Here is a 21,322-nt window from a genome sequence, read left to right on the forward strand (position 1 = left end):
ACTACTGTGTTGCAACTGGACAGTGACAGGAGCTGCAGCTACTCTACACACATTGCTTCAGAAACCACAAAGATATGCACAAACACTGTCACTCTGCACCCCTGGACCCAGAGGAAAACCTTTTCTGCTGTGGTTCTGTCTGGGTCTTTAAGTCATGTTAAAATTCATGTGCCTCGAGCTGCTAAAGCTCTTCCCTTGCAGGCAGCAAAGTCTGTGCTCCCCCAGAATCCAGTTTCTTTTGGCAAAAAGGAAGAAGGCCTCAAGCTGCAGGAATCAACATCTTGTTTCCATACACAGGTTGGCTGACTCCAGGGCTGGCCAGTTTCCAGTCATAATTCCAATGTATTGCATAAATACCTACAGATTGGAGGTGGCAGCGAGTGGCAGCTCCCTGTACATCGAAGTCATTGTGGTACCGGCCCCAAGGCTCCCAGGAAAGTGCCACGAGGTTCCAAAGTGTCCTGGGAGCACTCAGGCCGTGCCACAGGTCCTGCCTTGGACACACATGATGAACAGATCACGAAACATGGGTTGGGTGTGTTCAGCAGGCGTGGAAAAGGACGAGAAGCTCCTCTTCTGCTTTAGGAGAGTCCGTGTCCTCAGCAAGGTGGCCACTGGACCCAGTGCCTGCCACCCCCAGAAGCCTCATTGCTGCTGGTTTTGTTGCTGGGGCTCTTTCCCAGGCCCAAAAGGATATTGCCAGGCCCAGAAGGATATTCAGGATTGGAACAGAAGCTCTATGAACAATCAGACTATAGAGGTGAAGCAAAACCCGACCAAAAACTCAGACCGGAGAGGACGACAGGGAAACGCAAGAGACTTTAAAAACTATCACCTGCCTGGGATATACATTAAAAACCAAAGCAAACAGACACAACCAAACAAAAACCCCACAGTTCTGCAAGGACAAGCAACTTCCTTCTCTGGAAGAGGGGGTTCTTCCACGTTCCACACCAGGGATCTCACTGTGTCGACCTCCTAAGGCAAGACAAGCACAGGACGAGCAGTTTGTGCAGATCCTTCCGAAGGACCACGCGCTTCCTTGGCACGGCTGTCCCTGCAAGATCCTTCTGCTTGGCCTCAACTGCCAACATGTCCCTGTGCCTCTCGGGCCAGAAGGGGCAGGCAGGCAAGGGGAAGATGCTGTAGCACCAGTTTCAAAGTTCAATGCAGCTTTCAATGCATTATCAAGCCAAAGGATTGTCACCGAACTTGCTTTCCACGCAAGTTTTGCCAAGAGGGTAAAGCTACACTCCAGCTGCTTCTGTCCTCACGCTGCCTTCTGCACTCACTCCTTGCCTGAGCTGTAGATCTTCTGAACCGTGGCTCGTGTGAGCTCCAAATCCTCCGGGTACCGGATTTCCAGCTCGGTATTTGCCAGGTAGTGAAGGCCGGTGAACTCGGAAAAATAGCGGCCGATGTCGGGGTGAGGGATCTCCCGAGGCTCGGAGTTGTATTCCAGGTTCTCTGCCAGGAAAGGAAAGGATCAGTTATCACCCCAGGAAATGGTGCTAGTGCAAGGCAAGAAACCCTGGGCCTGTTTCTGGCTCTAGAAACACCAAATCTCAGTGCTTTGAATTAAAAAAAAACCCTAACCCAGGAAAACGTGCGTGGAATATGGCAGTCTGAGGGGGCACAGAGCCTCGCCTCCTAAGTGACCCCATTTACCAGTGGCATGAGAACTGTTTTATGCCTGAGACTGCCTGACACTGGGCTGGAGCAGCAGGATGCTGCTCCCACTCTGGTAAGTGCAGGGAGGAGCTGCTGCACTGAGCTCTGATCCCTCATGGCCCACGGGAGATCAGTTTGGGGAGAGACCCTCCTCAAATGCTCCAAGCTGAGCCCACCTGCACAAGGTTGTCCTGGCAGAGGAGCCAAGTGCTTCCTTGCTCAGCCTGTGTTTCCACCATGCCAAGTGCCCAGCCTGGGTTTTGGGCATCTCACAGCAAAATCAACTGCTCTAAACCCAAACTTCCCCAAGTTAAACCAAAGTTCCTAAGAAAGGCAGGTTGATTCTTTCCCAGAGCAGCCCATTTCCTCCTTTGTACTACAAGATAACCTGATTAGGCACAAGAGTTAAACCAACACTAAAACCCAGAGGTGACCCCAGCCCAGGGCTGCTCTGCTCTGCAGGGTCAGCACAGAGCAGGAGGACTGGCAGTAAATCCCACACAGCCCAGGTGCCCTGCAGCAGTCCCCAAATGATGTCATTTTTTTCCAGCACAGCGCCAGATAATACAGGAACTATTATCTAGAAATAATAATAAAAAAAAAAAAGCTGCCAAGCCTCAAAGCCTGACTTTGGCCAGGGCAGGAACAAGACGTGATGCAGAGAATGTCATTCCGGAATAATCCGCCTCTGAAATTCCGTTCACTACAGAGAGCCCAGAGAATTCCTATTAATCCATGCAGGCTCTTTGAAGCTGCTGCAGAAGCACAAGGGCTTTCTATCCCTCAGCAGTGGTGCAGTCCAGTCCTACAGGCTTGCAAAGGACCTCTCTGGATACTGCACCACTGCGGAAAAGAATTCCCAGTCCGAGGGCTCTGCAGCAGCAGGGCTGAGCAGGGAGCTGTGCACAGGGAGAAGCAGGAGCTGGCAGGGGGGGAGAGGCTGAGACAAGCGAGCTCAGCACAAGGTGGGAGCCTCCCAAATGTGCTGACAAGCAGTTCTGAGCCAGGGATACAAAACACAGGCACCAAACTCGCCGCATGACACAGGTGTTCTGGAATCACGTCGACAGGAAGGCCTCAAACTGAGCTACATTTACCTATTACAAGCTCAGTGTTACTCCTGAGCTGGTCAGACTGAACTCCACATGCAGATTTGTTTAAGAGTCTTTCAGTAAAAAACTCACATTCCCTCCCCAGTCAGGTCAGGGGGTTATGAAATCATCCTTCCCAGGTGATCTCAGGACACATTGCAGAGGGGATATCAACAGCCAGGTAGCAAGCAGGGACGAACCCGACAGTTCTCCCAAGGAATATCAGAACACTTGGATGCTTGGCTGAAACACACCCTGGGACCAGCCAGAATTGTGCCTGTTTATAAACCATGAGACAAAAGCTAAGCAGTGACTCAGCCCCAGCAGCACTGTGGACAATTACCTGATTAGTCTCCACCAAGATGCATATTTTAATATCAACCCACAGCACACAAGAATTTCTGGTTTTTAAGACTCTCTGAGGGGCCAAGCCCTGCCTAATATGGACCATCAGGCTGAGCTGCAATGCTCCCATTTTTTGCCTTTTTTTGGACCACTGAATATAAAGCAACTCTAGGACAGTGGGAGACACTTGCACTTTAAGTCTACCAAGGTACAGGTGTTCCTTCCTGTAAAAGCACCTCTTGCTTGTGGGGACAGAACATCTAGGGAGCACCTAAGGAAAGGGCTGACTATATCCCAGCATTTCCAGCAGCTTCCACATCTTCTCTTAGCAAAACACACTCTGTCTGTGCAGCTGCCCTGCCTCCCTATCACAGGGAGAACACAAACACGAGGCAAACAAAACACTCTTTTGGCAAGATGCAGAATCACAGATGCATTTTTTCTGTTTTAATTTTCTTCTGAACCTCAGCCTGACGCCTCCTCCCGTGTCCTAACCACAAATTCTGACCATCAAAACTTCCTCTTACGGTTATGTTGCATAAAGAACATGTGATACAGAGATTTCCACACCTCTTTGCAGTTGTAAAGAGACGTTAACTTTTGTTCTTATTAAGGTGGCACTAAAAGCCAGGCTACCTGTGTTCTCTGGGATCCTGGCACGTGCTGTCTCGATGACAGCTGCTCAGAACCAGGTCCTGCAAGCAAAGCCTGTGTGCTCCCTCACTAGATCCTATTTCCAGGTCCTGTCCAAGGCACAGCTGTTATTTCCACAAGAAAGAGCTGCTGGCAGACCTTCAGCCTTCAGCAAAAGCTGAATTACTTCTTTCAAAGCAGCAACCATAGGGTTCACACCATAAACCCAACCACATTTGTCATGAGCAAGTGTTTTAAGGTCGCTTAAAGACACTTCTTGGGCAAGAGGAAATTACACCAGAGTGGGCCTTAATGCCCATTCCTTGCAGTGCTGATTTCATGGAGAGCAAACAAGATTCAGGATTAGAATCACAGAATCAGCTGGGTTGGAAGGGACCTCCGAGATTAGCAAGTCCAACCCTTGATCCAACCCCGCCGTGGTTCCCAGCCCATGGCACTGATGCCACATCCAGTCTCTTTTTAAAAATCTCCAGGGATGGAGAATCCACCACTTCCCTGGGCAGCCCATTCCAATGGCTGATCACCCTCTCTGGAAAGAAATTCTTCCTAATATCCAACCTAAACCTCCCCTGGCACAGCTGAAGACCGAGCCCTCTTGTCTTGCTGATGGTTGCCTGGGAGAAGAGACCAACCCCCACCTGGCTCCCCCCTCCTGTCAGGGAGTTGCAGAGAGTCAGGAGGTCTCCCTTGAGCCTCCTCTTCTCCAGGCTGAGCCCCCCCAGCTCCCTCAGCCTCTCCTCACAGCACTTGTGCTCCAGTCCCTTCCCCAGCCTTGTTGCTCTCCTCTGGACCTGCTCCAGCCCCTCCATGTCCTTCCTGAGCTGAGGGCCCAGAACTGGACACAGCACTCCAGGGGTGGCCTCCCCAGCGCTGAGTCCAGGGGAAGAATCACTGTCCTGGACCTGGTAACATTTGCTAACAGTTTATGTTTCACATGAAAGAGTCACTCACTCAAGCACCCCTTTCTCCCAATGCACTCACAAACACAGCACAAGGAGGCTCCTGCTCACCTTGGGCAGCGTATCTGCACGAGCCATCCTCCACGAGGACGTTGTAGAAGGGCTGGTGGGGGCCGTGGGGGAGGCTGTGCACGTTCATATTCCGGATCCACTCGTGTCCCATCATGCAGGCGGGATCCCAGCCGTAGATGACGCAGTTATAGCCGTACCTGCCGACAGGAATTGCACACCAAACACCGTGAAAACCCCGGAGCCAGCTCTTTCCCCTCCAGACTAATATAGCACAAACGGGATAGGAACCTCCTGTGAGCTGGCACGGGGAGGAGAGGGAAGAAAAAAAACCAGTTCAGGAAGATGGTGCGTGTTATTTTGAGGTGGAGGGAAATGACTGGGAGTGACTGGAGAAACAGGAATAAACAGCTGAGGACAAAGGAAAACCAAATGTGAGCAAGAAAAGAAGACAGGAAAGAGACTGGAAGTCAGCAAGCAGAATAAGAAACAAGAAATAGGGAGGGAATGAACCACCCTACTGCACTGTGCAATTCTGTGCCATCACACAGACGTGGTAATTCCCAACCCTGAGCTCCCAGAAACAAAGGCGTGATTATTGATGGGATATTTATGGGATTAATCGAGAGGTATAATAACTGTCACTGCTGATGCCCTTCAAATATGCTCCACATGTCTTGTTGAGTCAGAGGAGTGGCCATGCTGGCATGTCACTGGGGCAGAGCAGCACAGACAGCAACACAAAGCCCCTGTGCAGTGCAGGGAGAGGAGGGAATGACAGCACAGGGAAAGATCCGTACGCTCTCAGAATATCGTTGGATTCCAAATTTTAGATATGAGAAAAGAAACTGCTAGGTTTAAACAGAAAAACCCTGAGTCACAGAAGCTGGGGAAAAACCCTTTTTAGTAACTTCATCACTGTGGATTCTTCCTGCCTCCTCCAGCACAATGGAAGAGACTCCTTGCATGATGTTATCACATGCCCTGCCCAAGCCAGAGAGACCATACCCTGATTTGATCAATCTATGCAGAAGACCCACTGTGTTTTATCTCTGCTTTCCTGTTACCTGTCCCCCCTGTAAAATCACCGCCCAAGTTCAAGTGGGTTTTTCCCATGAGGCAATTCCTAAGACCCCAAAAACGTTAACCTGGGTTTTTTCCCTTACCTCGTCCTTGTGAAACCCCCCAATTTTAATACCACAAATATGAAGAACCCGCCGTTGAATATGTAAACCCTGAACCCTTTACATATGAAATTGTGAACCCAACAAAGGATTCCAGTTTTCTGCCTGCCCTGGGATCGTGACAGCTTATTGACCTCCGCAGGATATATAAGAATATATAAGAATCTCTTCTGAAGTTGATTCTGCTCCACAGTCCCTCGTTAACTGATGATGATGTTTCTTGGAGAGCTCTGGAAATTTTACCTGTGTGATACCCGATGACTCAGACAAGTCCCCTCCCAAACCTCTCTGCAGTCCAGCAGCAGTGCCAACACTCAGTCTCTGCGAGCACAGACGGGGCTGCTCCCATTTCCCTCCACGCTCCACGGCACAGACGCGCGTGCCTGGCATTTCCCATCGTGCCTGGCATTTCCCATCGCAGCTCCAGCTGCTGCCACGGCCAACCCTCCTGCTGCAGGGGGGGTGCAGAGCTCACCTCTTGTGTTTCATGATGAGCCCTATGGAGAAGCAGACCTCCTTGTGCTTCTCGTCCGAGCGCTGCTTCACCTCGGGCCCCACCTCCTCCTTGCGCCGCTCGATGTGCTCCAGGGTGTGCTGCACCAGGTACCCCACGGCCCCGTGCTGCGACGGGTCCAGGGCCTGGATGTGCTGCAGGATGTCCAGGACCTTCAGCAACCAAAACAAAGGGACGTTCAGAACCAGCCTCTGCAGCAGCACTTGTATAAATACACACAGGTCTAAGTGCTGTGCTCAGCTGTGTGGAAGAGCCCAGGCCTAGAGATCCGCCACGGGAACGTCCCACACTGAGCTCTCTGCTTGTTCCACGCTTAATCTGCACAAACTGCACACAGTGCTCTCCTTTTCTGTCTGTACAGCTCCTGGCTTCCAAGGAAGGGCACTGGTGAGCACAGCAGCTCCTTAAAACTGAGTCACAGCAGCTCACCACCCCGCATTTTGTGACACAGGGCACGGACGAGAGGGTTTTTCACGGTTTCTGAAATGTTACGAGGGTACTGCTGTTAGTCCCCCAAACTGCTGCTGTGAAGCGATTCCACGTGACTCCTGCTGCGCTTGAGAACTAATATTTTAACTTAAAAGAGTTCCTCAGCGTGTCTGTGGGAGCCTGGCAGGGAAAAACGGGGCAGCACTGAAGGAAATGCAAATAACCTCTGTGATGCTTTCTCCTGGAAGAGCGAACAAGGCAGAAAACCTGCCTGCCTCAGGATGAGGAAAGAACACCAGCTTTAAACGTGCTCTTAAAGCAGCAAGCCCTGCAGAACCAGAATTCCAGCCTTCCAACACCCTCTGGCACAACATCAGAGCATCTGCTGCCAACTTTGTCAGAGGCAGGCGATGCAAATTTTACTTTTTTTGTTAAAAGCAAGGAAAAAATCCCCAACCTGTTGTTTAAACGTGTTGGGAAAAGACACATAGAGCTGTGCCAACATCAAATACCTCAAGTGATGCCACAGCCCCAAAATCTGACACACTTTAGCACCTGGTAAAAGGTTTGTCTCCTTGATCACGTGCTGGAAGGTTTGGTCCCTCTTAAGTTTAGAGCAGCAGCAGGAAAACAATAGAAATCTCAGGTTCCATCAGCCAAGAAGTGAGGAAAATCAATCAAAAAAAAAAAAAGAAGAAGTGAGTAATTTGGTATGAGAAGAAACGCAGCTCAGGCTTCATGGCCACTTTAATTCTCTGAAGAATTAAGAAGGAGCTGAAAATCCTGAAAAATCCTACAGGAAGGGGAAGGCCTAGCACAGTAACCACAGCTGCCAGACATTCTAGGGAATTTCATATACTGTCACTTGAAAATATTTAGGACAACATTCTGTATGACTTTTAAGATTTTCTACCACTTCCCATAAATCTGGCAGTCCCCTATAAAATCTGGTACCTTCTGCCCTGTCAGACAGAGAGCATTCTCTCTGGTTAACTGCCTGGAAGGACTGGATGCAATCCTGGAAAGTCCAAATTTGCACATTTCCTTTGCATCTGGCAACGTGGTGCAGAGAACTGCATGGAAAACTCAGCCATGGGATCACACTGTGTGTCCTGAGGACAGCAAATCCAAGGATTGGGGCTTCACAAACACATCCCTGAGTGCCAGGAAGGGGGAGGAAGATCTTCCAGCCTTTCACTGAGCTCCCCTCTATTTATGTACAGTTGCCATTTGGTATCAGTGAGTCCTTCCCACACGCAATTTCTCTGTGCTGTTTTTCCCGTGGTCACCCTAAAACTTGCTGCTGTAAGAAAGGAACTCCAAGCTCAGCACAGTCTGTTCTTCAAAGGGAAGGCAGGCAGCTCTTCCAGCAGCCCTGTCTCAGATAATTTGGTGGAAAAAGCTTTGTTTTCTGTTCAGATGTCCAGCCAATACTCCTGCCCCCTCCCCACACCTCACCTTTGGGACTGGCACTGCCCAAAAGTTGAGCTTTGCTGAAGCAGCACAGGAAATTTTGACCTCTTTGCTGCACTGAAGCACTAAAGAAATTATATTTTTTGGAGTTACAGGCTTCTTCCCTGTGCCTTCTCCTAAACTGGATGATCCAAACAACTCCTAAGTCCCAGTACCTTCTTTCCCACACTCACAAGATTGCAGGACTCAAGCTGCTACACTAAAGGTAATAATAATCAAAAAGAATTCCAAGGACAGGAATATCAAGCTGCTTTTTCACTAGAGCCACAGATTGTGTGGCCAAGTTTCCAGAGAACAGCTCTGGTCATATTTATAAAAGATAACTTCCTCAAGTTGCCTGATAAGGTAACTGCTCCTTTTACAGGAGTCCAGCAGGAGTTTGAGCACAATTCAGGCATAAACCAAACAGGATGATCTCAGAACTTAACAGCTAAAAGTGTTGTTTCCAAGATAAGCTGTGAGGCTTGGGCAGTAAATCATGAATTATGACTCGAGGCTGCTCATGAGTCTCCCCTAGGACAAGCAGGCAAGAATCATCCTCTCTTCCCTGCTCTGCATGGTAGGGATTGATTCTCTGCAACGTGATAACTCATTCCATTGCATTTATTACAGCAACAACTTGTGGCAGACTGTAACACAAGCTGAGGCAGCCCAAAAATCAATAGCCCAGTGTTAACAGTGCTTAGCCTACCCAAAAAACACCCAACCACGTGGAGAGGTACCTTTTCTGGCCAGATTCCCAGGTGGAAGTATAACCTAGCCTGGAGCATTAGATGCTGCACATTGTCCGGATACATGGCCAGGTACAGATCCAAGGAGTCTCTCAAGAGCTGGTAAGACTGGTCAGTGCTTTCTCTGCCAGCAAAAAAGAAACCCAGTTGTAAGGCTCTGCAACCCCTACCCCCAGTACTCCAGTGGACAGGGAGAGTCCCCAGAAATGATGCTACGGGTACGGGTGTGTTCCCTCAGTGACTCCAGCACGGACTGGGCACATCCAACAGCTCAGGAGGAAAATCCCTACCCAGCTGACTGGGCTCTGCCCTCCCACTCCACTGCTGTCAAACAATCCTGCACAGAGAACTCACTCACCAAGCTGAAATCTCCTTTTGTTCCCTTAACATCTCAAGCAATCCTTTCACTCCTGTGAGTTCTGTCTGTGGCTACTCGGGACAGGGATTATCAGGGGCATCTGGAAATAAAACTCAGATGTTCTGCACACCAACAGTATCTCTGAAACTGCTCCTTTGAGCGTGTGGGTTGTGCTTACCAGATCACAACAAAGGTCCCTGCTCTCAAGGGAAGGGTGGACAGTCCCTATGAACTTTTCACAAAGGGGGAAAAAAAAAAAAAGATCTATTTTCTTGAGGGGAATTAATTTTACTAAACATTCTTATTTCCACTCAGGTGAAGGTGATCAAAGGCAACCAGACAATGCATTGTGACAAGACAGAATTTTGAGGACCTCATGGGGTGACTGACACCTTTCTGAAGCACTCGCTCCCAAACTGTGAGAGGGGCAATTTTGGATATGATGCCAGGATACTCTGGGGGCCCTCAGAGGTGAGAAGATCTCAACTCACCGCTTGCCAAGGTTCAGGAGGTTGCCCACCATGCGCTGCAGGACCTCTTTGGAAGTCACCACTCCATAGAACTCCTCTGTGACGTGGTGCCCGATCAGGTACTCGCACTCCTTCACCGTCAGCTGCTTCCCCTTCCCGAAGGCATCAATGTAGGTGTAGTCAAAAATATCTGTGCTCCTGAGCAACCACGAGGAAACCAAACGGTGAGGAAGGGTCTGCTGGTAAAGCAGGATCAGCCATTTCCCTTCTTCCCTCAGCACTTTTGTAAAACAAGCGTCATTTACTCCTCAGCTCCCCCCTAAACAGAGATTACCTGGTACCTTCCCTCCCTTTTCTAATTTTCATAAGGGAAACAACACCCCGTGGTCACTGTTACTTCAGGAAATCTGTTCCCACTCAGCAGCAGCAGAGCTGATTTTTGTGGGGAAACTTTTCTAGAGGTCTGCTCTTTTTCCTCTGTATAGGTTATAATTCCAGGTGGAAAATAATGACACATTTTCATATAGGTCTGGAGCTGTAAATGCTTTCTTGGCTTCAAAATTCAGCAGGCCACTCACCCTTCTTTTCCTTGACACCACCTCAGGAGAAAATGGCTGGGGAAGTTGACTGGTTCCAGTTTGACTCCCAGTTGCCTGGCAATTGTTAAATAAAGCACAGACAAACTGATGGGAATTCCTGTCCTGCGGATCAAAACCTGGGGGAGACAAAGGTGAGAAAAACACGTGGGGTATTGAGAAAAAACACAAACCCCTGAGCTTTGATTTCACAAATGAAAACACCACAACTCCAGAGAATATGCCTTAAAATATTATATTGTATTTTACAGCAAGTTGTTCTTCACAGAGAATTATTTGTCTGGCTACACCTGGACAAAAACCCATCACAAATAGAACGTCTCAGGCCTTGCAGCCTCGTGTTTTTGTGCCAAAAACGTACCTGGTGAATGTATGAATTCAGGGAGTTGTAGTAATCCAGCTCGTTTCCTTTGTATTTTAACTGCTCGTACAGGACACAGTTCATGGCATCGAGAACCTGCCGCTGGAGCTCCACTTCTGGAACACAGACCTCTCCTGAAAACATGTGCAAGGAGACAAAGACTGAGAAAACAAGTGCACTTCACCTCTGTGCAGTGATCTTCACACCAGAAAGCTTCAGGTGGACTCACTCTGCCCTTGAAAGCCAGAAAAACATCACAGAGTGTTTATAAAAAGCACCTTTTTTTCTGAGGAGCCCGTTTTTCTGCCTAAAAGCCCCACATAATCAAGGGTTGCTGTATTATTAGTGTTTAGAACGTGTCATTACTGCAGAAGGAAGCACTGCTAGAGGGTCTGTTATTAACTGCATCTTATAAATGATTTACAGTGATACCCTTACCCCTAAAAAGAAACCAAAGTAAGCTGAGGAGCGATAATGGCTCCTACCACTGCCACACTCAAAGACCAGAATAAAACCAAGCAATTGCTAACTGCACCACAAATTCAATCAAGTGGTTTTAGGTATTAGACTGATGCACTTTAGTAACAGCTATTCCAGCTTAAGATAATTCTCCAACCACGTCAGAGAAAACACTGACCTTTGGAGGTGTCAAAACATGCACCTTTTTTCTGGGACTCGCAGAGAAGAGGCTGTTTCCCTACCCACAGCTCTGCTACACATATCAGGACTATTAAGACTTCAGGGATAAATGGGAAAAAGAATGAATTCCCCTCCCAGTTCTGTTTGCTCAGACAGCATCAGATGGATGAACCCCGGGCTGGGAGGGCTCTGGGGCTGAACAAACAGCTCCCTCCCGAGTGATGGTTTAAGCAAACGTCAGAACGTGTTTGCCAGGGGATAAAGAACAACAACTCCTCAAGCTGCCACAACTCAACAGCTGTTTCCCCTTGTCTGCCTGCACCCAGAGCTGCAGGAAGGCTTTATTTTCCATACAGTACCTGCCTTGGAAGCCAAGCTGGGGTGCCGGGGGTTTTTGGCCCGCAGGACTTTGCGCACCTTGTCCGCGATATCGTCCACCTGCGCCTGGACACTCTTTAAGCAGATGTCTGACAGGGGGTTACAGTACTGATCAATTAAAACAGCACCTGCAAGAGACAAACTACATAAGAAACGGGACTTCAGGTTTTTTTTCTTTGCTTAGTTTTGCCTGCTCTGCATTCCAGGCGTGCAGCGAGGGACTGCAGCAGAGCACCGGAGCTGTCGGTCTGTAACGTGCAGCCAAATGTTGGATTTTATCACAGAAAGTGCAAGGAACAAGCTGACACGATAAATAACCAGGTAAATTCAGTATTCCCCCCTCCACCACCCTGAAGGGGAAAGCAGTGGATCTGTACACTGAGCAGGTATGCTGCTAGGCCAGGCTTAACCAGCCAGCTCTGCGGTCACACCGCATCCCCTGGCACCTTCCCAACTCACACTGCTTTTTATTCAGAGCCTGAAACAATCCCAACTTCACTTGTGCCTCAGCTCTGATTTCTTTCTGCAGCATCTTCCACAGCTATCATTCTTGTTCTCTTCTGCTACATTCATCTTTCCCTTCCACACCTGCCCTCCATCTTCTTATCCAAAACCCCGCTGGAACAGAACAAACTTCCATTTTCCTTCTGCCCAAACCTCTTCTGTCAAACCTCTGCAGGAAAAAAACTATCCCTCTCAAAGGATATTCTTGTCATCACTGCTCTTTCCAAAGCCTCACACTGCCCAATGTTTGGAATCAACTGCAGACACCTGCAGGAATTCTGCATGGACCATACCTCTCCCAGCTTCCTACATAGCTCTGTTAGCACATCCATGGCAGGGAATTCCAGGAATTCAGCAGGGCCCCAAGCCATGGCTTCTTTTAGTCCCCTTCAAGTGTCCCCTGTGCTGGCCAGGTGGAACTTCACAAGACTTTCTGTGCTCTAATATGGCTCTAATAACGTGCCCTTCATGGCAGACTATTTGTGCACCTATTTGTGACCCACATGATTAAGTCACATAAACAGCTGTCCAAAAAAAGCCACTGTGGAGAAGGACAAGAAGGGAAAGCCAAAGTCTACTGCCACCACCAAGAACCACCTGTGGTGTTAGAGGCTCTTTCACAGGGCATTTTGGAGTGTACACGAAGAGTAAGGGACTCTTCTACAGCCACTGGCAGCTTTGGGTGCATTCAGAAGACTGTCTTCTCCCCAGGAAGCTTGGGAAGGAGAATAATCCACCAGAGTGAAGACATGAATAGAAGAAAAACCTTTTCTTTCTTCTTATCAGGTGCACAGGTTACTGTCCCACCCTGTGCCTGGACTTCCAGCCACTCCCCATCCCTGCCCTGCACGGTTTCCAGAGCCCAGTTCTCGAGGGACAGCCCCGAGGCCAGCTGAAATATTAAGCAAGGAAGGTTCCTTCCAAGCAAAACAACGGTGGGAAAGCTGTCAGGAGGTGCAAACCACGGGATTTCTGCCCAAGACTTACCCTCCAGGAACGACTGTCGCTCAGTCGGGCGCTGCAGATACTCCTTCAGGTTTTTTAATATGTTCTGTTGCCGCAGGAAATAGAGAATTTTCTTTGCATAATACTTCCAGGTGAGGCCTTTCCTGCACATTTAAATACAAGAAGCGGCATTGCCCTAAACAGGTATTTTAAGGGTGAACATTTGATTGAACTTCTCTGGTGAATAGGAGTTTATAATTTAGATTATTGCTTTGTTTAACGAGTTGGACAACGCTGTCGCTGAAAAGTCGGCCAGAAAGGGAAAGGTTAAGAGGAAATTTATCATCAAAACCCCCACAAGGTAAGACACTTTCAAAACATTGTTCCCACCATCCCTGATTTTCATCCCACCACCAATACGTAACTTTGAGTAGGTGCATCATCATGGGAAACAACACAGATCCTAATTAAAGTAGCTCAGGAATATCTGATCAAAATCCTATATTTTATTCATAAAACATTCCCCTCTGTCTGAGTGGATCCCTCCAGAGTCAATCTGAAAGCACCCCCTCAGCATTAAAAATGAACTGATGAGGGATATGAATGTGAGTCCAACAGTATTGAGGAAAAACCCACAATTCCCCCGAGGAAAACCAACTCTGTTGCTCTGAAAAGGCAGGAATGGATCAACAGTTGGCTGTAGATGATACAATTCTAAAGCTTTTTACAGTAAAGGCCCATCACTTTCTAAATTAACAGGTGGAGGCAGAGAAGCAGCACTGGAGAGCTGGTTACTGTCCAGGGAAGGTTGGAGGAGGTCACCTGCAACAGGACAAACCCAGAGGTGTTCACACCACGGGCATCTGAACAAGCCCTGGCCTCAGAAACATCCAAAGGGAAAATCCTCCTCCTTCCCTTGCCATGTGTTTAAAACAAGCCCAGGTTCCTTCTTCAGAAAAAAACCCCCTCTTTCCCTGCTTACACTTCCTGTTTTCCAGACTGCAGGTCCAGTCAGGCTTCTCCATCCTCCTGGACAGGAGGACAATCCAACCCCATCACGTTTTATCCTCTTCCCATAAACTGGGATCCTCAATAGGGACAACTGCTTCATTGGGATGGCTTCCAGGGCAATGATTTAGCCTAATGCTGCTGAATGGCAACGAGTACAGCTTAATCAGGGGGTAATTAGCAGCAATTCTGCTTTATGGGGAGGCATTTGGCCAGCGAAAAGGGCTCAGAAGCTTTTCAACCAGTCGTCAAGTGAGGGATGCTCAGTCCCAGTTCAAATGGCAAAGGTAATAAAATGGCTGTGAAAAGGCAAAAATGAGCTGATTGCCATTCCAGTGAGGTTTTTTCAAGCTCTACTGACAGTCCCTCTAATTAAGGCTTTTAGACCCCATTAAGAGCAATCTATCATTGCTTTTGATCCCACCATAACCAGCAGAAAAACCTCCAAGGAAAGCAGTGACTTACTCATCCTGCCCAGTGTTCACCGTGGTGATGAGAAAACCCAGGCAGATGCAAACCAGAAGTTTTATTTACCCACTTGCCATTTCATTTGTCTGAATAACTTACAGGACTGTAACGTCTGCAGTGGCTGAATTAAACTCAGATTTAAACTCTGAATTAAACTCTTATTTGGGAATAAAAAATTGTACCGACCTACTACGGGTAAGAAAAGAGGAAACAAGAGGAAAAAAAAAACCAAAAAGCTGTAATTTCATGCTACATGGCTTCAAGGTGGCAATCCTCAAGTATTCCTGCTTCCCTCTGGGGGGAATGATCCTGCAAAGCAGTTCAGCAAACTGATCCAGGCTTAAATAAAACAAAGGAACATGAGGATGGGAAGTTGCTGCAGAGAAGGGGGTCCCAAGAGATGGCATGAATTGGCAAGGAAATAAGCAACACCAAGCCAGGGGACTCCTTTTTGTGGGACAGTTCACGTGGTTCCTTCTGGAAATATTCAGTTTGTTCTGCAATTAAACCCACAGGAATATGTGCCAGCCTTGGTGGGCCTGGGGGTGTTGTTTAACGAGGGGCACAAGGACAGGAGCTGAGGTCAGGCTTTCCCCACAGCACTGCTCTCCTTTAACTGGTGAAAGAGGGCAAATCCCTGGCATTTCTCAGCCCTCTCTCTCTCTCTTACCTTCCTTCCATGTTCAGGATGCACATCAGCTCATCCTCAAAGAAGTGACTGGGGCACCCCAGAGTCTCAATGTCACTGAATCCATCACAGGGGACCTGTGGGACCACACAGGGGGTTAAGCAGAGCACAACAGATTCCTCCCAGCAGGACAGAACTGCAGAAAAAAGTCTCAACCCCAATTTTGGCCTGTTTTTTTCAAATCCAGGCAAGACCTTAAAAATGTCCAGCTCACCAAATACTCACAGTCTGTACTCCATGGATTTATTACAAGGATCCACTGAGAGCCCTGGTAACATCCTACAGCAATTTGAGCCAAATTCTACAGCATTTAGGGTTCCTAGGGGGGGTTAAGGACCAGCACAAGCACATCTCATCTCATCTCATGCAGTAATTTTAAGGTGGAATCAACTTTTGCCTGTGGTTGGTTGAACCTCAGTGCCTAAGATTAATCCTGGGGGAAGGAATGAAGAGGCAGGAGCCTTTATTTTTTGAATCAAGCACTTATGCATCTATATTAAGAACAGCTATTTTCTTCCAGAATTCAGAATTATTTTTAAAGTTTCTGGTTGAACTATAAAAAAATTCGTTTCTCGGTATAAGACACGGGCTGAAAGTCTCTCTTCCTCTCAGTTCTAGGCAGGGAATCAAGCTGCAGTTTCTTGCCCCACAGGAGATGATTCTCATTATCAGGCCTTTGGGTATTGCTTAATGGTCTCTCAGAAGTCTCTGCATACGTGATTAAAAGAACAGCAATCCAGGAGCTGCTTTTCCCAGTTAATGCTCTGACAATTCTCCACGGACAGATGTGTGTCTGCTGCAGCTACAGTGGGAGAGAACAGCCAAGAGACACCAAATACCCCACTGGCCCCACAGCCACCTTCTCCAGGAGAGACACTACCTGCCAACCCTTGCTGAAAGTCAGGGGAGAGAATTCCAACACAGGTCTCCTGTATCTGACGGGAATTTTCTACTGGACCACGATATTTTTGCACAGGAGATACAGAGGGGTGGCTGCTTAGTGGCTCTGGTGTGAACTTTTAAATTCAGCCACATTTCCAGGCAGCATTTATGCTTATTTCACAGAATTTCAGGCTGACCCAGCTGTACAACTTGCCCAAAATCCACAGCCACCAACTAAGCAAACAGACAATGAAACATCTGCTGCTCCACGTGCGAGTCAGTCTCCCCGAGACACCACATTTCCACCTTTTTCCCACTGAACACAAAAGCATCTCGGTGTCATGGCTGGGTGAAGAACCTCAATAACACCCTTTCCAACTCAGTGACCCTGTTGTGCCTTGCCCCTGCTTCCAAATGCCTTGTGCCAGCTCCCAGAACACAGAACCCAGCTCAAGGTCTGCAGTGAGGAATTCAGGGGCTGTGCTGCCTGTCAACAAACCACCCCGGCCTTCAGAAGTTCCCAGAGCTGGGTCTGAACACACAGACGTGAGCAGAGAGTTTTTAAAGCTGAAAATGCAATCAGAGAACGTGTGTTGGACCTTTGGATTTTGACCTCTCTCCCCTGTTGGCTGTGGATTAGCATTTGCAGACAAAGTGAGGAAATATGAAGTTATCTGACTGCACAGTTAAGATGATGTGAAGAGAGAGACAAGATAAACTGAGAAAAAGTATGGATTAAAAACAAGGAAGTGCAATCTTTGAATAATCCTGAGTTGGAAGGGATCCACAAGGATCATCCAGTCCAACTCCTGGCCCTGCACAGACATCCCAACAGTCCCACCCTGTCCCTGAGAGCTTTGTCCAAACCCTCCTGGAGCTCTGGCAGCCTTGGGGCTGTGCCCACTGCCCTGGGGAGCCTGGTCAGTGCCCCTTTTCCTAATAATAATAATAACAATAATTTTTAAAAGGCAAAACCACCTGAGAAATAAATACCTTTTGAATGGCCTAAGAACTTTTTAAGAACACAACCTCCTGACACGAAAGCTCAGCCGCTCTTGAGGAAACAGCCTCAAGCTGCACCAGGGGAGGTTTAGGTTGGGTATTGGGGAAAATTTCCTCACTGAAAGGGTTGCCAAGCACTGGAACAAGCTGCTCAGGGATGTGGTGGAATCACTGTCCTTGGAAACGTCCACAAAATCTGCAGATGTGGCACTTGGGGACGTGGTTCAGTGGGGGACGTGGCAGTACTGGATTAGCGGTCAGACTCGACGATCTTAGAGGGCTTTTCCAACCTTAATGATTCCATTAACGACTCTAATAATGATTCTACCACACAAGTGGCCAGGCTGTTGCACAGACACACGGAGGACTCACGTGTTCTGAGAAGAACCTCTTGGAGAACGAAGCCACAATTCTCTGGGCCTCCAGCCCCGCGTTGTGCCGCGCCTTGTACTCCTCCAGCCAGCTCACCCCGTCCGTGTGGCTGTAGTACTTCAGCAGGGATGGCCACCTACCCCAGGAGACACAAAGGAACAGGAGCATTAGGATCTCACAGCCCTGAGAGCCCCCAGAGCTGCAAAATGCTGCTTTATTGTAACCACCGAGGAGCTGAGGCACCGCCCAGCTTTAAAGGTAACTGTGTAAAACCGACCCCAACATGGAAGCACAAACCCACCGACTGCAGCCTCGTGGTTATTTAAAAGTCAGATTTCCTAGAGCCTGCCAAGAGAAAACCTTCAGAGGCTCACACGCCAGGCTTTCAGCATCTAAATATCCTGAATGCTTCAGCTGGGTAATTAAAAGAGTTCAGCACAAAGAAGTGTCCCATGTCAGCCAACTTGGCACCAAACACTGTCCTGTGTTCCTGCTACCACCTCGGGGTCTAATTAAAAGGCTGCACAAAACAGAGCTCCCTCCACTGCCCTTGCTGGTGGCAACATCTACTGGAGGAAAACAGAACCCTGCAGTCCAACCCCGACAGCAGAATGCTTTCCCAGTTCGTTTTTGGCACAATAAATAATTATTTTTAAAAAAACCTCGCAGCTTTCTTGTAAAAAAACCTCCCCAACCCGCTTTACTGAGTCTAAAAGTCCAAAAACTAAGACACTTTATTAAGAATTTCAAGGTTCAGCTCAAAGTCTGACTTCAGGTCGTGTTTTGGGGGCAGTCAGCAGCACCTTTTCTAACAAAAGTGGGTGTGCCATAAAATATGTGCCAGCACAGCAATTCCCAAGGCTGCTGTGAAGACTCCAAGACCACTTGTGTGAGAAATATGAGGAAGAATCAGCACAGACGAAAATATTTTGGAAATAAAGCTCAGAGGAAGGTCTCCTGCAATTCACTGGGACTTTTATTTCATGTTTAGAAATTCTGTTAATTATTACTGGTTTATATAAAACATTTTCCTTCAGTCACAGGGACTGCCTCGATTTTTTTTTTTCAGGTTCTAGCTATCTATATTTATTTATTTATTTATTTTAATAAATAGAGTTGTTTAAATCACTATCACTAAATTACCTGAGGTTCTTTCCAGATTACATATATATTTACTTGGATAAATAGAGAGAAGGTCAAATATTTAAATCACTACTCCTGTATAAAAATTATTACCAGTGACCAAAATGCACAGGTGGGCTTGACCACACATGGAAGATATTTCACTGCCAGTTAATAATTAAACTGTCCTGCAATTGCCTTTAAAAAATAAAGTCAAATAACCTCAAATTATATAACAACCCAAATCCCTGGCCTCTCCTTTGCTGCTGAAACGCAGCCACCCCACAATAACCATCACAATCCTTTATTTTGGGATGAGAAAGGGTAATTTCTTGGGTTGAAATGATATTGGGAATTTTAGGAAGATGAAGTGCAATTGCTCGCGCTGGAATCCGGCCAGGACAACAAGGTCAACGTGCAGCCTCCTGCCAAAAGTCCCATTACCAAGGAGAGAGGAGGAGAGCAGAGTGTGCTAATCACCCTCCACATCCCATTCCAGCTGCTGGATCCCAACCAGCGCTGAACTCCCAGAAAACACAGCCACTGAATCGGGGAAAGTCAATCCCAAGCCACGCTCTGGTGATCTGAGGAAGCTGTAATTGTTCAATAGGCCTTTTTCACCCGTGAAAAGAGAATAATCCTCTCATTTGGGCCATGCAACATTTCAGAAGCCAAGTGGCAATCAGAGAAAGCAATTTGCCTACTTTTCCCGTGCCAGAACAGACCAAAAAAAGCAGGTAACAGATGAGAAAGTTCTATCCTAGAGAGGCTGGAGGCCACAGCGATGAGCGGTGGTGCCTCCAGGAGTCCTGAAAGCAGCACAGCATCAGCAATGTCACCCCCCTGCTTCATTCCCAGCCAAAATGTGAACAGCTTCAGGGATTACAACACAGCTTTGCCCCCACCAGACACCCTGTGAGTGCCCCTGGGCGAGACGAAACTCGGCAGCAGCAAAAGTCCACCCCAAAGGATTTTGGTACCCGTGGAAACAGTTCTTCTCAAAGCACCACAAACAAACACCCTTCTGCTGTAAAGGATTAGTCCCGTGACGGGGCAGGTGTTGGAAGATGTTCTGGAAGGTGCTGTCGGGGTCAGGGAGGCCAAGCCACAACTCCAGAGCACGTGGATCTGATCTGTGTCACTGGCAGATCCCGGCTGGATCTGGGGAGTGCAGGATCCCGGGGGTGGAAGGGGCTGCAGGACTGATCTCTAGCGAAGAGCTGCCAGGACAGACCTCCTGCAAGCAGCAGGCACAGCCCGGTCCCACCCCGTGGGATTTCGGAGGGGAGGCAGCCTTGTAAAGCCCTTTTAGAAGTGCGGAAGGACAGCTGTGGCTGCCTCATCCCTGGAAGCATTCCAGGTGGGATAAGCTTGGAGCAGCCTGGCCTAGCGGAAGGTGTCCCTGCCCACGGCAGAGGGGGATGGAACTGGATGATCTTTACGGCCCCTTCCCACCCAAAGCGCTCCACGATTTCAGCCCGAACGCCGCGGGGCTCGTCCGGCCCGCGAGGGGCTCCCCGCGCACCCGCCGGAGCCGGGAAGCGACACGGGAATGGGGAGCTGGGGCTGCACTTCCACACCCCCCGCCCCGATCACCGCCGGCCTTCCCAGGCCCGGGAGGCCGCGGGCACCACCCGCGGCTCCCCCGAGCCCCCGGCGGGTCCCCCCCTCTGCCCTGCCCTGCCCAGCGCAGCCCCGGGCGGGCCGGGCCGTGCCCGCGGTGCGCACCTGAGGCGGAAGCGCTCCCGCCACACCTTCCCGCGGGGCTGGCACGCCTCGCGCAGCCGGCGGCAGGTGCAGGACACGCGGCCGATGTCGGCGGCGCCCAGCACGTCGCAGCAGAGGATGAGCTCCAGCAGCTCGCCCGGCAGGTCCGTGAGGCCCGTCCCGCCGCCGCCGGGCCCCGCCGGGCCCGCGCCCTGCGCCGCCGCCATCTTGGCTGTTTACCTGCGGTCACTGGGGCCGCGCGGCGCTTCCGGGGAGGGGCGGCCCGGGCTGCGGCCACACGGGGCGGGGAGAGCGGGGAGAGCGGGCAGGGGGCGAGGGTCGGGGACGGGGGAGAGAGCGGGGAGAGTCTGACAGGAACGGCGTGAGGGGAGAGAGCGAGCAGGGAACGAGGGACGGGGACGGGGGAGAGAGCCGGGAGAGTCTCTGAGAGGGACAGCGTGAGGGGAGAGAGCGGGCAGGGAGCGAGGGACGGGGGAGAGAGCGGGGAGAGTCTGACAGGAACGGCGTGAGGGGAGAGAGCGAGCAGGGAACGAGGGACGGGGACGGGGGAGAGAGCCGGGAGAGTCTCTGAGAGGGACAGCGTGAGGGGAGAGAGCGGGCAGGGAGCGAGGGTCGGGGACGGGGGAGAGAGCCGGGAGAGTCTCTGAGAGGGACAGCGTGAGGGGAGAGAGCGGGCAGGGAGCGAGGGTCGGGGACGGGGGAGAGAGCGGGGAGAGTCTCTGACAGGGACAGCGTGAGGGG

General features: G+C 49.5%; 1 protein-coding gene across 1 annotated transcript; it reads right to left on the bottom strand.

The window, feature by feature from the left end:
• Positions 1 to 801: 801 nt before the first annotated feature.
• FBXO21 (F-box protein 21) lies at positions 802 to 20,787 on the bottom strand. Its single transcript, XM_017831320.1, has 12 exons — positions 20,582 to 20,787; positions 17,732 to 17,867; positions 15,458 to 15,552; positions 13,354 to 13,475; positions 11,844 to 11,990; positions 10,846 to 10,979; positions 10,467 to 10,603; positions 9,910 to 10,086; positions 9,052 to 9,184; positions 6,389 to 6,579; positions 4,772 to 4,929; positions 802 to 1,467 (listed from the first exon to the last, which is right to left on the bottom strand). Exons 1-12 carry the CDS (start codon positions 20,785 to 20,787, stop codon positions 1,289 to 1,291), a joined length of 1,815 nt encoding a protein of 604 aa, XP_017686809.1. The 3' UTR covers positions 802 to 1,288.
• Positions 20,788 to 21,322: the final 535 nt, after the last annotated feature.

Source organism: Lepidothrix coronata, unplaced genomic scaffold (assembly GCF_001604755.1).
Source record: "Lepidothrix coronata isolate B3197 unplaced genomic scaffold, Lepidothrix_coronata-1.0 Scaffold189, whole genome shotgun sequence".
Classification (NCBI taxonomy): Eukaryota; Metazoa; Chordata; class Aves; order Passeriformes; family Pipridae; genus Lepidothrix; species Lepidothrix coronata.

Excerpts from the sequence above, each read along its gene's own strand:
- FBXO21 (XM_017831320.1), bottom strand. The coding sequence starts at position 20,787 with ATGGCGGCGGCGCAGGGCGCGGGCCCGGCGGGGCCCGGCGGCGGCGGG. Across the intron at positions 13,476-15,457 it reads ATCCTGAACATGGAAGGAAG|GAAAGGCCTCACCTGGAAGT; the intron begins GTAAGAGAGAGA and ends TTAAATGTGCAG. Across the intron at positions 10,087-10,466 it reads TGGTGTCAAGGAAAAGAAGG|GAGCACAGATATTTTTGACT; the intron begins GTGAGTGGCCTG and ends GTGGTTGCTCAG.